At 52.1% G+C, this 18,534-nt stretch overlaps 4 protein-coding genes across 4 annotated transcripts; 2 read left to right on the plus strand and 2 right to left on the minus strand.

The window, feature by feature from the left end:
* The first annotated feature begins 4,149 nt into the window (after window positions 1-4,149).
* BO97DRAFT_28974 (terpenoid synthase) lies at window positions 4,150-5,803 on the plus strand. The gene is made up of 4 exons (XM_025691133.1): window positions 4,150-4,870; window positions 4,935-4,966; window positions 5,016-5,263; window positions 5,330-5,803. The coding sequence occupies exons 1-4, from the start codon at window positions 4,417-4,419 to the stop codon at window positions 5,748-5,750; spliced, it is 1,155 nt and encodes a 384-aa protein (XP_025553059.1). The 5' UTR covers window positions 4,150-4,416; the 3' UTR covers window positions 5,751-5,803.
* Window positions 5,804-6,983: 1,180 nt separating this feature from the next.
* On the plus strand, window positions 6,984-8,157 carry BO97DRAFT_477033 (cytochrome P450; the record flags this gene model as incomplete). The annotated part of the gene is made up of 3 exons (XM_025700520.1): window positions 6,984-7,295; window positions 7,349-7,783; window positions 7,831-8,157. 3 exons carry the CDS (start codon window positions 6,984-6,986, stop codon window positions 7,873-7,875), a joined length of 792 nt encoding a protein of 263 aa, XP_025553060.1. The 3' UTR covers window positions 7,876-8,157.
* A 248-nt stretch (window positions 8,158-8,405) lies between these two features.
* BO97DRAFT_366327 (uncharacterized protein) lies at window positions 8,406-9,590 on the minus strand. Its single transcript, XM_025692616.1, has 4 exons — window positions 9,257-9,590; window positions 9,074-9,196; window positions 8,880-9,005; window positions 8,406-8,824 (listed from the first exon to the last, which is right to left on the minus strand). The coding sequence occupies exons 1-4, from the start codon at window positions 9,431-9,433 to the stop codon at window positions 8,624-8,626; spliced, it is 627 nt and encodes a 208-aa protein (XP_025553061.1). The 5' UTR covers window positions 9,434-9,590; the 3' UTR covers window positions 8,406-8,623.
* A 379-nt stretch (window positions 9,591-9,969) lies between these two features.
* Window positions 9,970-18,164, minus strand: BO97DRAFT_29102 (alpha-1,3-glucan synthase). Its single transcript, XM_025691134.1, has 15 exons — window positions 17,703-18,164; window positions 17,474-17,649; window positions 17,186-17,414; window positions 16,638-17,119; window positions 16,280-16,572; window positions 15,698-16,229; window positions 15,206-15,650; window positions 12,946-15,146; window positions 12,848-12,889; window positions 11,634-12,792; window positions 11,407-11,577; window positions 11,202-11,352; window positions 10,843-11,144; window positions 10,419-10,779; window positions 9,970-10,342 (listed from the first exon to the last, which is right to left on the minus strand). The coding sequence occupies exons 1-15, from the start codon at window positions 18,063-18,065 to the stop codon at window positions 10,074-10,076; spliced, it is 7,176 nt and encodes a 2,391-aa protein (XP_025553062.1). The 5' UTR covers window positions 18,066-18,164; the 3' UTR covers window positions 9,970-10,073.
* Between the last annotated feature and the right edge of the window lie 370 nt (window positions 18,165-18,534).

Consider the following 18,534-nt stretch of genomic DNA (forward strand, 5'->3'; position numbering starts at 1 on the left):
GAAAGAGGCCCGGCCGACTTCCAACACTTTGAAGATTAGAGTCAATCGATTCGACATTGATCTGGCTAGTAAATCTGTAACGCCTAAATTATGCAGGAGGGCTTATATACCCTCACTTGTGCAATACTTTAGTCATGGATGACACAATGTCTGCAAATTACTGAGCATGAATACACATAAACACATGGCTTCAGCTAAAACATATATTCCAAATAGGGCAGATACACTCCGGTCTCTCAGCCACCTACCATCCACACGACTATCGAAAGACCCATATTGAACAGCAGATGAAAGGGAAGAGCCCAGAGTATCGTATATACACAAAAGGTTTAGGCGCCATGATTGTCGATATGATTGCCCCTTTCCTAAGTAGATAGAATGCTGTCATGGTGCAAAGAAGGCTGGAAGCCACGAAGACAGTTCGGAGAGCCATGTGCTCGAGGAAGCAGATGTTAGATCTCACTTTGAGCTGTATATCAGACTTAACAGCCACAGATAGCAATCGCAACCCATCGCAACTCCACCGAATGGGACCGGCATAGTTGCTGCAAAATGTGTGCACAGGACTGAGAGGCCAGTGGTGGGCTTGCAACCCCTTAAATCCCTCTGTCAACTTGAACGTAGAGATGGTGTTGGAATCACCGAATGCATAAAATGCGCTTCGACCAAGAAGAGTAAGGGAGAGGCAAGTTTGTAGTGCATTCGTGGTGCGTGAGCGCGATACTGTGACAGGTCAGTACAATATCCGCTGGTGTTGGCGTATCTGCAGTTACGCATAACTTTCGCTCTTTTTGGTGTGGCACTTCGAGTTGGAAAGGTGTCCCGCGTCGTTGTCGGGCTATGATGCCGTTGATGGATTGTTCCATAAGCCGAGGCATTGTTTTGTATCTCTGCGGGAGTCGGAGGTGCCCTCTTCATTGAGCTACTTTATGAATTGGTACTGAATAGGGCAAGTATAACAAACTTCGTAAGGTTTTGATGGTTTACTGCCTAATTGCAGAACACAGCGCGTAGCCGCAGACACGCATCAAATTGAGAGGAAAACCATCATTGCAGGGTTCTCTTTTCCAGTTGCTCACGCTGTTACTCTGCTGAATTAGAAATTAGATGTGGTGATTCTTGCCGCCGACAAGGCGCATTCTGCTTCCCCTTCCTTGAAAATTTCATTTGTCGTCAGGCGGTACAGCCTTGTGTATCATGAGTTATATTATACATAGACGTGGGGAATAGGCGCAAGGGGTGCGGGTGACCTTGTTATTGATATGGTCAGCATCTATCGGGCCCTTCAAACTCGCTCCAATCCTAATTTATGTTGCTTCGCTGCGTGCTGCGAGGCTCAACTATTGGGCATCTGACATCGCAAGCTGGCAGATGTCTGGGATTGAGTGGTATCCAAGGGAGCAAGATTGTAGAATCTGACCATCATTTGCGACACTCCGATATCGCGACCCAGTTGTTTGATGACGAGATAGAAACTATGAAAGTTCGAATTGAGAGGGCTAGAACGAGCGTCTGTATGCACCAACGGAGCCAATCCTGAGCCCTAGTTGCAGAAGGTGAAGAAGTCTTTCTGCGGGGAAATCAAGCAGTCTGAAACAAATACGAGATAATTCTCTAGCAATAAGCTATGGAATCCGTTAGGATTGGCTGCTCCAAGGACTCGGTCACCTACACCTGGCCCTCCAATTACGGCGGTATGCTTGGCAATTGCCCACCATTGACTACCTAGCACGTACTGATGTTTGGGAACAGATGTCTACAATCACAGCGACGGTTTCCTGTGTGATTCTGGGGGTAATTCGGGTTTCTACCGAACCACCCTCAGCAGGAGTGCTAATTGCGGGCTCCAGGCTACCAGATCTCCGGCGGTGCTTGTGTCTGCGCCTAAGTTATGGCTGTATAGTGTGGGCGTGGGACTGTGATGGGTCTGTTGAAAAGAGCCTGGAGCATGGATCTCAGAAATGTGTGTGTATTATTCACATTGAAAAGATCTTTGCACGGCACCTTAGCCGTATCCACAAGGTTGATGATAGTAGTAGGTTTGAGTCGTAACTGGGCCGCCAATAAATCAGCTATGCAATGCATAATGGAACTGAAGCTCATACCGAAATCATCTTTCGCGCTCTCCACTATGTCCTCCTACCTCATCAACCTTTATAGTGCGATATATGCAATTAGTGAAGTTGTGGAGGCATACTGACTACATATTGCACCTGGAGAGGATTCTCGCGCCTGGCTGCCGTGATTGAAGTCGATGATAGTGGTACGGCTGGTATACACAACACTCCGCATAATTAGGACCCATAGGCTAAAAATGTGCAAAAGTCCCACCGTGCCTCTTCCGCTATCAAGTAAAGGAGATTATCCACTTCTTAAATGACGGTGGACAACACATCAGTTGCCTGCACAGCTGCAGAGTCACAGAAGATGGCGGGACTAGGATCAATATCGGCGTGCTTGGCTCCGAAATCGCTGTCAATGTCCTCTGGATCGTTAAGTGCATATACTGGGGGAAAATGTTCGTCACAAGACTGCAATGGTCAAGTACAGCATATGCCACGGAACTTGGCCCACGACTCTATCGGACCGTAATACTGACATGTCTTATACCCACCGTCGTATGGGAACTATTAGCGGTCGCATGGGGGACCCGTTGATTCTAAGCTTGTCAGTTAAGTAGCCGCCCTCATGCTGAAAAAGTAACACTGTTCTAGCCTGTCTCCCAGCCCGGAGATATATCTAAGTATTCTGAGAGACCAAGATCCCTGTGGAGAGAAAGTCTAGCCAGTGAGAAGAACAGGAAGAGCAGAGCAGTAGCAACCAAGATTCTGTGTTAGGGCTGGCCATAGTAGTCCTTTCAAGGACTATGTGTGTGGCTTATGGTCAAATAGTGCTGAAGGCGTGCCTGGCTGCCGTGATTGAAGGCATAGCTACATGGAAGGAATTATCCAGCCAATTACGGGGCTCAGGGCCTTTCTCAATGGAATTTGAAGTTCGTTCCCAGTCTTGGCCAATGAGGATCAGGTGACCTACTTTTTCTGCCAGGCGGCTTGTTCATACCGCTTTCCCTGCTGTCTGTCATGCTCGGGCACGTGCTAGAGATATATTGCCGGTTTCTACCGCTCTGGCTGGAGTGGGGGACGTGGGAAAGAAGCGCCAGCCCTCCAGCTGCAAACCCAGGTTCACATTATACGTCTGGTTCAGGATATCGACTGCTTGCTGCTGTCTGATCGGCCAATGCTGGCTTTAAACACTTAGTACGGCATAGGCTAATTGCTTCCAATGGTGACAAAAATTCGTGGTTATGTGCTGAAGGAAAAGGGAGGTTGCAACGGCTAGTCTCAGATTCTCCTCTTTCGAAGGCATCGATCGTTGTCTACAAGCTACCGAGTACCCTCGGATACATTTACCCTTTTTTTTTTTTTTTGCGACACCAGCTGTGCGAAAGGAATCATCAGCTAGCAAGCTCTCAGCCCTACATGGGATACTATCGACCATGGCTGAAGGGAGAGGAGCTGACCGGGCAAGGGTCCTAGCATTAGCCCAGCGCATGGTGCGGTACGATTGGTATACAGCGATCCAGCAAGTCAGCAGCGCCTTTTGGCGACTCATTGAGGTGTAAGACTTTCAGTCAGCCTTGGTGTAAGATGTAACAGGGGGGTGTGCATGGCCAGGGGTCAGAAAGCAAACCAACATGTCGGTCGTTATACCCCACTAGCAGCACATCCGGCCTCGTCCGGGCTCGAGCCCTCGCCCGCCACTGGGCCGCAAGACATCGCAATCGGCTTAGATTTCCACTTCACCGAGTGCGTCACGCTTGTCTAACCTCCCTAGCCTGGGCGGAAAGAACTCTTCACAAACATGATAATCAGAGAAGCGGACAGATTTACTCTCGATAACCTTTGATGGCCAAAGTCTAGGCTCAAATCCCATTTGTTCGAGACCTCACCACTTCACTTCTGACATCCCAGCATGGTCCAACTTGCGGCTTACAAGCATTAGAGGGTGCCTGAGAGCTGGGAAGTAAGGCCCCTGTACTCATGATTCAAGTTGGTCAGACTGATTGGTTCGTTTTCGGCCATGCCGCCCGTGATTTGTGTCCAGCAACTAAAGACATGATAGCCGATTGATTGTAGTTAGACTTCAGCTCGTGTATGGCGCTACCTCAGAATAGTAGCTCGTCTTGTATATCGTCAGCCAACCACTAAATGAGTGCCGGCGATATGAGCCTGAGCTGCAGAAATGCAAGCCACCACGAAGCGACAGGTCCGTTACCCCGTGGTCGGCTTCGCCGTGTAAGGCTTCAAATGCCTATATAGTGCCGGTCAGTGCCCTCTCTTAAGAGCTGGCAGAAGGAAATCATAAAGAGGGCGCGACTTACATTATTGTTTGATACCATCTCTTTGTATCGGCACAATGACTCCTCAACCACTGCGACCTATTTCTTATCGAAATGACCCTTTGCGCAGAGTCAATGACGCTGCGCCAAAGTGCATCGAGTATGATTTTCTTTCCGCCGGCAGCACCGAGGAAGGCCGCCTGAGATCAAACTCTATTACACTCGATCCGATCGCCTTGAATCTTCCTTGGAGAAGCTGTTTCCCGGCAGCTCGACAGTGCAGGTTCTGGAGCGAGGCAGAGAATGCTGGAAAAGCGCTGTTGTGCCAAATTAAGCAAACCAAATCTGCAATAGGCGCTAAAAAAGGCTTGTCCGACAGCGATGCACAAAGGGCAGAGGTGGAATTATCGAGTAAGGAGTTGGAGCGGATCGTGAATGCGTCAAGTGCGGCTGTATACATGAATCCCAACTGCACCGTCGAGGAGATTGAGATCATCTCGCAGCTCAACTTAATACTATGGATTCACGATGGTAAGTCTATCAACCCGCTGCAGCATGTTGAAGAGGCCTGGCTTTGCTAATGCTATGTTTCTAGATATTCTCGAGTCGTCAGACATGCCACACGAAGTAAGCGCTCATGGATTAATAACCAAATCGATAAGGCTGATCTTAGTAGAGTGCAACAATCATTGAGAAGGTTACAGCAAGCTGGGCCGATATCTTGGCTCATCCGAAAAGCTATGCTGCAGGTTCTGGTGATGTATTCGTCAACATGGCTCAACATATCATCAGCACCAATGACCAAGGTGAAGGGCTCATCCGGGGGTATCTGACATGGATGGCTTTCATGCGGTCGAAAATGCGAGACCAGTTCATCTCCCTCAGAGATTACCTCGACTTTCGTGCAGTAGATATTGGACGCGAGTGAGTCTTCTTTGGTGATGTAATTGTCTTCAGGGTGCCAGTGAGAGCTAACCCGAGCTCTTCCAGCTACATCTTGGCCGCGGTAAAATTCGGCAACAATGTTCAATTGTCACCGTCCGAGGAACAACCATTAGCCACAATGATTCAACTGGCCATGGACCATATCATCATGACCAACGACCTATTTTCTTACGACAAGGAATGTCGTGACTCCGAGACCTGCGCGAACGCGGTCCGCTATCTGGAGCAAGTGCTGGCAATTGACGCTGGCTCGGCCAAGAGTGTTCTGTACGGCCTTCTCACCCGCACAGAAAGTCGATTACACTCAGAGCTGGAAAGCCTGCGCAGCTCCGGCACATTGAGTGAGCCTCAACTTCAGTATGTACAAGGCGTGATAGAAGCAGCAGCGGGTAATTTGGCATTCTCAATCACCACCCGAAGGTATAGCTCGAAGGAAACTGGTCAGCTTGGCGAGGTGAAAGGCTGAACGTGGAAGGATAGATTATAGTTGTTTGTCCATTGGGATACTATGCCAACCTTTCCATTAGCGATGACTATGACTTTGATGTTCAGCTCGACTTCATATGACCTATCAGGTTTCGTTGCAGGACGATTGAGACGATAACCGATATAAAGAGCTGCTGGTCCGCGAATAAAACTTGAGATGCTGTAGAATTAATGGTGGTTCATATATCTTCGAAAAGTGCCCATCATCTGGGCAGTTGGTTCGAACATTCTTGGATTGTGAAAGGGAGCTTCGTGTGGAGGAATGGTTAGCATACCAAAATCAGAGGGCTTGAGTTTGTTCTAAGTACCTGCAATCTAGAGTGAATGAAACCCATTCTGACCATGATTAGCGGATATTCCCGCAGCCTAGCCTACATTGAGACTAGTTTAAGCCGTTCTGTTGAAGCCTTTGACAGGCTTCTGAGCCCTCACTTTGTACGGTGCTTGTCAATCTAAAGGTGCCTTGCTGTACACTCTAAGCTGGCAACCTGTTCTCAATCTTCCGGAGAATTATATATCGGTGGTTTTCCTTTAGTTATCGCGCCGATGCTTGAATACCGCTCTCTTGTTCCAGCCTCGACAAGCATGTAAAGTCTATCCCCAATCTGAAGACTATCCGATACGAAGCTCCAAGCAAACTGGGTCCAGAGGACGATTGGAAATTCTTATGCAGAGATTAGACACTATGCCCTTCACTCGTTACTTGGCAAGCAAACTTGTACTAGGGCTTACATCGGCTAAAAAGCTACATCTTGACTCTTTGGGGCGCTTCCCCTCTTTTTTTTTCAAGATGTAAGCTTGACTTCGCGATTCTGAGATTGTGATAACTCTCCGTTCTAACATCGTGAAGTGCATTGAAACAATGGGTTACACCCGCTCATGCACGTTGGGGATCGCAGGGGTGGCCGCCATTTCGCCATCAAAGCAGTCTATAACCTCTATCTCCATACGTTGACGCGATTTCCGGGTCCTAAAGCTAGCGCTGTCAGCCATTCCTATTGCTCTTGCCCAGCTTCAGGGAAGAGCCCACGTCCTTACTCAAGCAGCCCATGCGCAATATGGCCCAGAAGTGCGCATAAGCCCCGATGAATTGTTCTTCACTTCACCGACAGCCTGGAATGACATCTACGCCAGTTAACAGGGCAAGAACCCACCTCTGCCGCGTGATCGCACGTTCTTTAATAAGATGCTGGTCGACCCCCCAACCTTGACCATGGCCGACGATGTCACTCATGCACGTTTGCGACGAGCTATGAATCCGGCATTTGCGCCTTGTGCCCTAGCAGCGCAGGAATCTATCTTGCAGTCTAACATCGACACCTTTATCCGGCAACTTCGAGGCTTTGCTGAGCGGAATGAAAAGGTAAACCTTCGTCTCTGGTACAATTACTTGACATTCGATCTTATCGGGGATCTGGCATTTGGGGAAGGTTTTGGTCGTCTGCGGACTTCCACTTGCCACGGATGGGTGCATTTCGTGCTCGACAACTTCTACATCTCCGCACTCCTACATGTTGTCCATCGGGTCAGGCCATCGAACCGTCTGCTGGCTTATTTCATTCCTTCTTCCTTGCAAAGAGCGAAAGACCAGCATCATCATATGGCTTTGGACTCAAGATCCGGCGTCGTATCCAACAAGTCGGAACGGAGCGAGCCGACTTCACCGATCCTATGCTCAAGTCGCGACAAGAAGGGCTCATCTCAACCGAGGAAATCCAGCAGCAAGCAAGCATTTTGATGCTTGCCGGCAGCGAAACCACCTCTCTGGGCTTGGCCTTTACCACCGATCTTCTCGTGCGACAGCGACCTGCGATTCTGGCCCAGTTGAGGGAGGAACTTCTGGGACACGTGCAGACCAAAAGTGAGATCACTATCTTATCTATCAACGGATTGACGTATCTCCAGGCTGTGCTTCAAGAATCCCTCCGGCTGTTTCCCCCAAGCATCAACGGGTTCGCGAAAGAAACTCCACCACGTAAAGCGGTGATCGATGGTCACTTCATTCCGGGAGGTGTAAGTCATGCCCCCAGATAAAATGCGCACTCTCATTACTTGAACAGTGCCTCGCTAAGTGGAGTAATCAAATCCTGCTCAGCTGGCCGTAAACATCAACAAGTATAGCACCTACCGCTCCAAATTGAACTTCGTTCAGCCGGAAGACTTCATTCCGGAGAGATGGCTGGGGCAAGATCCCCGCTTCCAGCATGATATGAAAGATGCTTTCCAGCCGTTTTCTGTCGGGCTGCGGAGCTGTATCGGTAAAAAGTGCGCATATCCCCTCGTCTTTTGTCGTCATTTCTCCTGTGACATTTGTAAGCGATCGCGACTAATCAGTACCCTCATGTATTAGATTCGCGTATGACAGACACTCTCGCCGCGGGCGGCCATCACGGACGCCTTGTGGCACGAGCGGGTGCCGCGCATCCCACAATCATGATCAACCTTCAGCCCCCCTCCTACTACAGGGGCTCCTCGTGCTGACGCCGCAAGAGGACAACGCCGAGGAAGAAGAGCTGGTGTTGGGCGCGACGGGGCTCAGGAATGCGGCTCTGGTGTGGTTGGGGCCAAGCGACGAGTGGAGGCCCCTGGCGGGCCGGGCCATGGAGACTCTCACCGCGCCGCTCGGCTCCAGTTTGTCTCACTGTGATCCTAGCCCATAGACTGATCGTAAGGCGAGCTACTCTCGATCTAGCGACCATCCGTGGGATATTTGGCCTTACGTCAAACTTCCTCTGTCAGGAATGTGTTATACAGCATTACTTATCTACTAATACAAACAGCCAAAGCGCAAAAGTCCCGCGACCCTGCGACCCCGACCCTCCATCCACTCCTCCCGCGACAGCTCCGTCGCACTCACGAAGAGCCATGCACCAAACGACGCGCATGAAGCGACCGGGCGCCGCGCGCCTGAGACTGCGCCTGACTGCCGGCCGTGACGTCGAACGCCCAGACAGCCTGGAAGCAATGCGTGTCGACCTGGGCTTTCTGGTTGTTGGCCTGGGCGTTATAGGAGCTATTGGCGGGGAAGAGACCGATTATGTTGAAGAAGTACGCCTGGCAGTAATCAAATATCAGTATTGGTCGCAGGGAGTGGTACGGAAAAACTCACGTCGACGGCACTTTCCAACAAGCGGACCTCCGAGGGAACTTTCTGCTTGGTCGTTGCGTCGAGGGCCATCAGGCGCGTGGCACTGGTCGAGAAGGCGTCCGTGAGTTCTAGGAGGGATTGGACGAACTAGAGGATGGGTAAGCACAGTACACTGCCTTTTGCTGCGATCGGATAGGGTTGGGTGGGTTACGCACGTTGGAGTACCCCTCGTACACGGTCTGTTGGTCCGCTTGGTCGGTGATGACCGGGGTGTTGGTCATGAAGTTGATGTTCGTGAGCACGACGATGACGATCGTGTCGATCTCCGAGTACACATCCTAGCCACGGGGGGCCGGTCAGAGCAACCTTTGCTAGATGCGGTAGGAAATGGGCCTTACGCGGATCGGACTCGCGTCCGAGGTGGAATTGATCTCTAGGATGAGATCCTTCGTCGCGAACCCTTGCTGCGCCAGTTCGTTCAGCGAGTTGGCGATTTGGGAGGGGCTCAGAGCCGCGACGGCCCAGTGCGCGTAGACGCACATAGCCAGAAGGAACGAAAGAATCTGGCGACTCATGATTGAGAGAGCGAGGTGGAGTATGGGTTGCTTGGTTGAACGAGTGGAATGGGTGGATATGAAACGAGTGGGTCAATGAGTGAATGAACGAGTATGGTGTTCTGAAAAGAGCGGCAGAACAACAACTCGGAGCGGATACAAAGTGCAGATGAAGATGGGTGGACTGATTCACCTGGACAAGCAGAAGAAGGATGGGCCCTCGTATTACTTATAGGCGGGGTTGACAAAATGCACGCCCCCTGAGCACTGACAGCACTGACAGCACTGACCTACTCCTATTTTAGTGATTATTATTACCCCTGGTCAGCCCTAGTCCCAGATTGGAGTAGATTGGAAAGTTTCGGTTCTGACAAGTCGCACCACTTCCGCTTGAAAGAGACAGATAAGTGGGTGTGAAGAAGGTAAAACCATGTGCATCGGTCTATTCAACATTAAACATTCATAGGAGGATCTAATTCCAGCGCAAGGAATGGGGGCTGGGAGTCCTCGATATCATACATGCACCCCATGCATCATATACAAATTGCAACCAACACCGACTCCAGAAAATGTCGCGGGGCTTGGCAAGGCAAAACAAGAAAGGAAGAAGAAAACAACCCAAGATCGATAGCAAAACACCGCTCGAAACCTCAAGCAGCGATTAAGGCTTGGCGAGCTGCTCCTTGCGGTAGAAGAAGATACACAGCACGTTGATGGAGAGCATCAACAGCAGACACACCCAGAAGTCAGCTTTCGCCAAGGCAGCGCCAACTCCCGCCGAGAAATCGGGGAAAACATCCCCGGGGCCGAGCTTGTTCGGTGCAGTGGCCCGCGCCAGGATTGTGGCCAGTGAGCCCACCACCTGCGCCGCCAGAAGGGTAAAGGTGACATGGAACCGGGTCATCGTGTTCAGGAGGATCATTCCAAAGCCTGTGTTTTTCCACGGGTTAGTTTTCGATTGACGTTTCACTATGATTCAATCGGGGATTAAAGGAGGGGAACTCACCAACACCCTGAAGACTATCTAAGACCCCTAGCCAGAGCCACAGTGCTCGTCCGAGAAGGGCGCCGGCGACGGGACTGCCGGCCCACGGAATGTACGCGGCGATGTTGGAGGTTGACCACAACATCTGAGCCCAGCGGGGAGCACCCAGACCGATCGCGAAGATCGGGATGAACCAGGCATGTCTCTTGGAAAAGACGTGGAACACCCAGAGAGCTGCCGCCCAGACCCCAATAAAGAAGAACACGACGAGAAGGACGATGTGCCACACCTTCGCGTGCTTGCTGGACCATAGATAGAGCCAGTTCCGTCCATATGGTGCCGACAGCCAGTAGTTGGAGATGAAGACCATATAGAAAAACCACTACGAGAGGCAAGGTCAGAAGGAAAGCCATGCGGAAAGCAGCAGAGAGGAGTGAAGACATACAAGGATGATGCGCCGCCGAAAGAGCGATGCGTAGAATGTCGGCACTTGGCCTGGCTTTTGTCGATAATATGAAGGGAGTCCAAAGAAGACGAGGGCTCCCAGCAGCCACAAGACAAAGGCGAGACCGATCCCAATTCCAAGCAATGCGCCCGGATTGGTCATCATAAGACTGAACTGCGTGCTGCCATCCTGGTTGACACTCGCCATCCAGCTACCCCAGTACCAGAGAAAACTGATGCATAGCTGTTGACTGCCTTGGATGACGGTGGCTCGGTAGATCCAAGCGCTTAGCGGTGCTCCACCTGGACAGGAACAAGATTAGACGAACTCACGGTCGCATCTGCTGTTGAGTTACATACCTTCATCGCCAAAATTAAGGGCGAAGAATATCGATCCACTCGAAGACGCAAACGAATAGAAGCCGGTTCCCACGTTCTGCAGCCATGTTTGGCTTGCGCTGTCGTGGATGGAACCGGCAACACCGACAAGAAGAAAGGCAAACCCGTACATCTGCGAATTGTTAGCTGTAAGCTCTTCCCGAGAAGATCAACATGAAGCGCGCACCAGAAAAGGAATCGTTAGAACATAAACGGATGACACAAGACGGAAGGCCATCCACCATACGATCGACGACGCAAGATAGATCGATGCCAGAACATATAGTTTCCCTGCCGTCTCTCCGATCTCGCCATTTAAGAGGGTGATCTGGTACGAGTTTAAAGCGAGGATTTGCCCCTGAGAGTGTTGTATTAGTGACTGACACGAGAAGGCAGATCATGGACTGGACTCACAAGAGCGAGGACGATGGAATACACTGGCCAATCACCCAGCTTCATCAACATAAAACGCTTCACTCCGGTGGGAGGAACATAATCCCTCGGGAGAAGAAACTGTCCAGCGATAGGGTCCTCAGCAGGACCAGTCACACCCGGGGTCGCCGGTTCACTGTTGTCGTGGACCGTAAAGCGGAGGACGGAAGGAGATGGAGACGGTAGAGCAGACTTGCCCAGCTTGATGTCACGGTATCGATTAAACCAGTCTTTCTCACTCTTCTCCAGAAACAGCTCGATGCACAGCTGGTCCTCGGAGTTCTTGCCGTTCAGACCGGCAAGCTTCTTCTCAAACTTGTATGCGTACTCGTTGTTGACATCCGTGAAGAATGGACTGACTTTCTGCAAGTTATAGTCTTGCTTTTCCCTCACGATATCGTTGACGCTGACTAGGCTCATCATGGATGGGCTCAAGTTTCTGCGACCCAGGAGGCCATCCTCTGGTCCTGGAACGAGGGTAGGCGTGCTGGCCCCCGAATGGGAAAAGAAAGGAGGCGCATTGGGTGTTCCTGACATTGAGAGGGAAGTCGAAGGCCGGTGACCAGCCTCCTCTTGACCCGGCCTTGGTGTGTACTCGGGTTCTTCCCCGTCATTAGCGAGCGTGTACACCACTCGAGGGCCTACGCGATTGGTGAAAGACATGGTTCTGCGTCTGGGTTCGGCGTCAGATTCGGGCTCGCTGTTGTAGACATTAACCCCGGAAGGCACATTTGCGGTCAGAGAGGGAGCGCGGCTGTGGCCCGGTCGTGTGCCAGCTTGCCTCAGATCACTAGTAATTGGCCTGCTGGGCGAGCCCGAAATGGTCGAGCTGCGTGATCGGGCATGCTCGTAATCGGTGTGAGAGCTTGACGAGGATCGCACATTCCCCATGGTCTCGGGAGCGAAAGTGCTGGCTCCGGATATTCTCCATGAACTGCGACCGTGGCGATTCGAGTATTTCGCGTGCTTCTCGATGGAGGTGCTTTGGAGGATGCCCAGATCCTCAACCCATTGCGCCACGGGGAACCGCTGCTTGCCGGATCGTGCGCGCATCATGGCTCGTGTCTCTTGAGATGATCTCAGAGCGTCGTTGACGGCCAGCTTGAATTGCTGGGTGAGATGTTTGGTTGTCATGGATTCGCTGGAATATGTTAGGGCTCTAGATATACCCATTGTCCGAGTAGGAAGCCACTCACATTGTGTACCACCATCCTGGCATTTGTCCAAGACCACCGACCCTAATACGCGCAGGTCAGTATTGCAAGAATATGGCAGTGTTTGAGTCAAGTCTTACCGCGAACCCACACCCAACGCGCCTTTCCGACCGAATTCGACAGCCACCAGCCCAAACGGCTCATCTCTTGACGGAATCAAGGCAAACTCAGCGCCACTGAAGATGAAAGGAGGAAGTGCAGTGAACTCCGGCTTAGAAAACACTCGCTCCGGGTACAGCTCCATCAGTCGGTTCAATTTCAACGCAGCAAAGCGTCCATAGAGATCGATAACTGGTCCAATGCAAATCAATTGGACCTTCGGATGCGCATCGAGGATCGAGGGGAAGATGTCCGCAATCAAATCAACGCCTTTCTGCATGGACCAACGGCCCACGAACACAAACAACTCCGCGTCGGGGTCGACCTTGAGCCCTGCCCATTCCTGCGCCTGTTTCTTGAGCGAGACACGGTTGGCTTCGAACTCGGCATCGATGGTGATCTCCTCGGGACTGCTACTGGCGTTGTGATCCCACTCAGCAAGGTCTGAGGGATCGGGATTCGGCAAGGCTCCAATGCTCTTGAGCCCCCAGAAGATGGGATATCGCGCGTATGATCTCTTTCCGTACTTCTTCGATACACCGACTGCACCGAAGCCGTTTTGATGGATCTTCAGATAGTTGGCAGCACAATGTAACAGGTTGAACACGTCGCCGAACTGCACGTACTTTTTCACCACCGCCTTGTCCAGGTTGAACACTTTACAGACCTCCTGGATTTGCTGGGCGGTTTGCATCGGCCACAGGCCTTGAAATTCGGCGTTGTGCAGAGACAGGCAGCATGGGATCGTTCGGGGAAGAAGGTAAAGCGGGGCGGCTGCGCCGTGGTAGTCATTGATGTGGTAGAGGTCGATTGCTGGAAACCGCTTGATCGCTTCAGCGATGCATTGGTTCCAGGCAGAATAGAAGATGGCCGAGTCCAGGTCGTCCATGCGGGCTGGGTATGGGTCCGACTTTGACTGAGCCCGAAACACAGGTGCGTCGAGCAAGACGTACGTGATGTTGTGCAGCCGATGGTATTGGACGTCTACTTGGTACTTATTCCCAAGTACAGCGACAACCATCGGCTCACCGGGATCGTCTCGGGGGTAGTCGACGCCGCCGACACAGGGAACCACCCATATGAGGTCTTGATGGGTCAAGTTTTTGCCCATCAGTTGAGCCATCACACCCAGGCCTCCGATCTTGATCTTGATGCCCCAGTCCTCGATGTCATATTCCATTGTCGCAATCAGGACGGTTCGCCGGGGAGTATTCAGCATGGCGCCAACGACACCGCCGGCTTCAGCGAGGGTTGGGGTCATAGACGCTCGATCGCCGGCGGGGGTGGAGGGGCGTGTCACCTTCTGAAGCACGCCCAAGAGTGGAGCCAGGCTCGAACGCTTCTCCGTGACACCGATCTGATTGAATTTGACCTGGTAGAAGGACTTCAGGTAGACATACACCGCGCCAAACGCGGTTGCGACCGGTACAACAGCCAGCAGAATGAACAGGGCCAGCTGCACCCAGCGCGAGCCGGTCGGGGTAGCGTAGACTCTCAGCTCGCTGTCATCCACCGACAGCTTGAAAGCTAGATAAGGCGAAGGAGGAGGGATGGTCACGTTGAAGACATTGCTCAGCAGCGTGACCGGTGGAACCTGATCCAGGACGTTATCTCCGTCGAGATCGCCAAAGACGAGCGTTTGGTCGGGCAAGCCGTTCTCATTCATGCCCCAGACGTTGAATGCAACCTGGACGGGCCATTCGCCCATGAAGTGGATTTCCCACTGGCCGGTCACGTTGCTGAGAGCCATCTTGTTCGAGTAGCCTGCGTCGTACCCAAACTGGTTGAACTCGCCTTCGATGAAGAGGTTGGGGAAGCGGCGCGGTGGTTTGAAAGCCCACTGGGTATCGCCATGCTGCCAGTGATCGCTACTTCCTGTAAGCTTGCTCCAGTATTGGGTCAAAATGTGCTCGCCGTCCCAGGCCTGGTCTGCGGTCCCGGTGAAATTCTTTGCAGGAACCGACGTGTTGAAGCCCGTGTATGTCATCCAAGGACTGAATGTGGCTCCGAAGTCCATCGAGTAACGCCACATGTCTGCACCCGGGGCTTGGGGCATTACTGATAAAGGCTCAGCTGCGGACGACGGGGCTTCAAACAGGAGTGTTCGACTGTAGTTGGCCAGCTGCGGCCAGACCATGGGGTTGTTAGTCTCTCCGATCCGGAAAAGAAAGTGGTCGACAGACTGTTCGACGAAATTAGTATTCCAAGTCGGTCTCCGGGTATAGGGAAGAATATACTCACGCCGGTGGATTGGTTCCCATCTGCAGTGGTCGCGTTGTTCACGGTGATCCTATGAACCCCAGGATAGACGTTGGACACATCTGCCTCGTAGCTGAAAACACTCGTAAGAGTGCCGGGCCATTTCGCCACGTCGGTCGCTGCAAAGGACTTGCAAGAGGTCGAGTCGGTGTCAAGCCGGGCAGTCTCGTCGTAGAGCGCTTTGGACGTGATTGTCAGGGAGTCAGTGATCTTGTCACAGTCCATCTCCTGTGAGAACTCGAAGCTGATCCGTACAGTATCTCCATCTTTCCCCGTGGGAATAAGACGAGCATCATGGCCGGGATTGAAGCGTGTGATGTACGGAGAGGGCTGCACGAATTTGTCCTTCGGGACAAAGGCTTTGAACCCCCAAGCGGGCATGGTCAATTGTGAAATGCATCCATTGGGCAGCTTCGATCCTTCAAATCTGCTCATGGTTAGCAAGAACAGCGCGTAATCACAAGGTAAACATACCCGTATGTCACCGAGCTGTTGGCCAGCGAATATTCATCGAACGGAGGGAACAAGTTCTTCACTGTGGTCCCGGCGGGAAACGGCGAGACGAACGCATCCTTATCACTACAGTTGAACTCGTGATGGACCGTCTGGTTGTCATTGGCATACACCAGCCAGATACTCTGATTGCCCTGGCCTTGGCCATCGAAGTTCTGCAGATCCACAAAACGCGACCGCATGACACTCCACATTCCCGTCTCGGTCGGCGTCCCATTACTCCCTGGAAGGTAGATGTCCCTGGTGTGGTTGGACAGCTGCTGCAGGTACCATCCATCGTTCAGAACAGGGTAGTTCTGACGCATCTCGAACATCAGCTTGATGAGGCCACGCACCGGGTGCGAAGGATCACGATGATCGAGACTGACGGAATCATCTTCACAGCCGGTCAACGAGCGTTCCAGAGGAAAATTGGCATATTTGGACGCTCCAAGCTTGTAGCAGCCATGCAGCTGCCATGCCTGCGCCGATGACATGGGGCCACGACCGAAAACTGTGAAAAGTTAGGGTAGACCAGAGGAGTGGGACCTAGGGAGTTCATACTATAGTTATCTGCCTGGTTGTCCAAAACATAGAAATCCTGTTCCTCGCCCCAAGAGAGGATGGGGATTCCGGGCATGAGTAACGAGACGATGTACATTCCCAGGTTCTGCTTGTGGGTGCCGTTCATAATCCCGGGCCATCGGAACACGTCCTGATTCGTGACGCCAAACAGGTGACGAGGGTCAAACTTGCCGGTGTTTGGGTTAACCATGTCGTTCGTCTGAACAAGGCCATTCCAGGTTTCGACAAAGTTGACCGGTGGATCACCTTCGGCTGTGTAGATTCCATCGAGGCTGGACGTGGGAAGGTAAAGGTTAGCTAATGTCACCGAAACGGGGAGTGAGCGGGAACAACTAACCCTAGAAAGCGGCTCAATCCACGATACAAGGTGTAGTGGAAAGCCGCCCCGTCCAGAGCAGATTGCTCGGGCGGTCGCAAGAAGAGATCCTCATGTGCCGCGTCGGTCCTGTTGGTCATCATGAAGGCTTCGGTGAGGTTGGAGATAGTTTGGTTTGTCTGATGACCACGACCGACGTACAGCGAGCCATAGGCGTTCCCAGACACGATTTCTCCTGGGAGGTAGAAATTGTCTTTGCCCAGCTGCCGGGCGCAATCACGCATCGACTCCGACCACTCGCCTAGGGAATCCAGGGTAACTTGAAGAGCCTTGTCGACGCGAAACCCATCGATATCTAGCATTGTGATGGTCAGACACGAGAAGTGTTTGATCTTCGCCAAGACATCTGGTCGCCATCCGCGCAGACGATCCTGCACAAATGCGAATTTGGAAATCTGCCCCTCCCACTCAGTGTAGTTTCCGAAGGCGGCGACCTCTCCATACTAGAGTGTAAGGAGGGGTCAGCCATGCGCACGAACAGAAGACAAGGGGTGGAGATGGAGCGTTACCTGATCGAACTCGCTATTCCGACATGAAGGGCCGAGAGTTGTGTTGGTTAAGCCGTTGGCGTCATCATCCCAGAATCGTGGATACTCCCAGGGGCATTCAGCTTCAACTTCATTGCCAGGCTGAAAGTCCCAATACCGACGGCTATACTTCCAGACGAAGTCGTACTCTTTGGGGTTGATCGGCGCGGACCTGTTCAAGAACCCCTGAAAACCGATAAGATCGCCCATTCTATCGTCCCACAGTCAGCCGGTGACACTCAGATCTAGTACTGATAAGACCTAACATACGTCGCGAAAGTATTGTCAAACAGCACATAAATCCCCCGTCTGTGAGCCTCTGATATCATGGTGCGCCAGTCCTCGATCGTCCCGAAGTGATGATCCAGCAGAGTCAGGTCAAGCGGAGAGTAGCCATCAGCACCCCAGGGCCAGTTGATGTACGGCGTTCCAGCAAGATAGACACCCTAGACCGTGGTCAATATGCTTTGCCTAGTCTCCTTCCCTGAGACGGACTTACCTTGATCCCCATTCCCTGCAGGTAGTCGAAAGTATCAACCAAACCAAGAACGTCGCCGCCATGGCGGAACTGGTTGGAGGTCAGGATATGTTCCCACTGCGTGCCATTTGCATCATCGTTGCTCGGATCGCCGTTAACGAATCTATCGAGGAATATCGTGTAGAAGGGAAACCGCCAGTTGTCCGGTGAGGGGGTATAGGAGTGGCCCTCCCACTGGCCGGAGTAGTCGAGAGGGTATGTCGCTGTCTGATTTTGATTGAGATTCCAGTCTGCTTCCTCTGGGAGGTATGGCAAGGACTGTGCAATGCGGGTTGATAGTGCCAGGGGGGGAAGATAACGTGTGAGGGGCGTGAACAGTTTCATCTCCGCACGGTGAATGCCACTATAGTGACATCCACAGAGCACACTGTTTGAGCCTCAACTATGAGCAGGAGATCTGGCAGACAGATAGGACGACAGGGACGAGGTGCATAGCAGAAAGAAAGAATCTTTCAAAGGCCCAGGGACTGCGGAAAAATTCATAGGGTGCATATGGACCAGAGAGGCATGACCATGATAACGATTACTCGGGACCGATAATGCGATCCCCCACAGTCCAGCGGCTCTGCCGCGGGACTGAATGAGGCGGTCGAGCAGTTCTAATTTTGGCGAGGAGTCTGGAGCTGACGTCCGGCATAGTTGGTTGCCCTCCAGCAGGTGGTTCTCTCGACCAGTGAGCCGATTTGGGAAGCGATTTCAGCTTTGAACAGCCCACGCCACACTGCTCGGGCCTCGAGCCCAGGACCCAGGCCCAAGGTGGAAGGCTCATGTCTCATCTGGGAGCCAGTCTGAC

Source organism: Aspergillus homomorphus (genome assembly GCF_003184865.1).
Source record: "Aspergillus homomorphus CBS 101889 unplaced genomic scaffold BO97scaffold_11, whole genome shotgun sequence".
Classification (NCBI taxonomy): Eukaryota; Fungi; Ascomycota; class Eurotiomycetes; order Eurotiales; family Aspergillaceae; genus Aspergillus; species Aspergillus homomorphus.

What these genes read in the sequence shown, in the direction of transcription:
- BO97DRAFT_28974 (XM_025691133.1), top strand. Translation starts at nt 4,417, where the DNA reads ATGACTCCTCAACCACTGCGACCTATTTCTTATCGAAATGACCCTTTG. An exon ending in AATACTATGGATTCACGATG is followed by an intron (nt 4,871 to 4,934) that starts GTAAGTCTATCA and finishes CTATGTTTCTAG; the next exon opens with ATATTCTCGAGTCGTCAGAC. An exon ending in GCAGTAGATATTGGACGCGA is followed by an intron (nt 5,264 to 5,329) that starts GTGAGTCTTCTT and finishes GAGCTCTTCCAG; the next exon opens with CTACATCTTGGCCGCGGTAA.
- BO97DRAFT_366327 (XM_025692616.1), bottom strand. Translation starts at nt 9,433, where the DNA reads ATGAGTCGCCAGATTCTTTCGTTCCTTCTGGCTATGTGCGTCTACGCG. An exon ending in CGGACGCGAGTCCGATCCGC is followed by an intron (nt 9,197 to 9,256) that starts GTAAGGCCCATT and finishes CCCCGTGGCTAG; the next exon opens with GATGTGTACTCGGAGATCGA. An exon ending in TGTACGAGGGGTACTCCAAC is followed by an intron (nt 9,006 to 9,073) that starts GTGCGTAACCCA and finishes CCCATCCTCTAG; the next exon opens with TTCGTCCAATCCCTCCTAGA.
- BO97DRAFT_29102 (XM_025691134.1), bottom strand. Translation starts at nt 18,065, where the DNA reads ATGAAACTGTTCACGCCCCTCACACGTTATCTTCCCCCCCTGGCACTA. An exon ending in GGAATAGCGAGTTCGATCAG is followed by an intron (nt 17,120 to 17,185) that starts GTAACGCTCCAT and finishes CTTACACTCTAG; the next exon opens with TATGGAGAGGTCGCCGCCTT. An exon ending in TTCTAACGATTCCTTTTCTG is followed by an intron (nt 11,353 to 11,406) that starts GTGCGCGCTTCA and finishes AACAATTCGCAG; the next exon opens with ATGTACGGGTTTGCCTTTCT.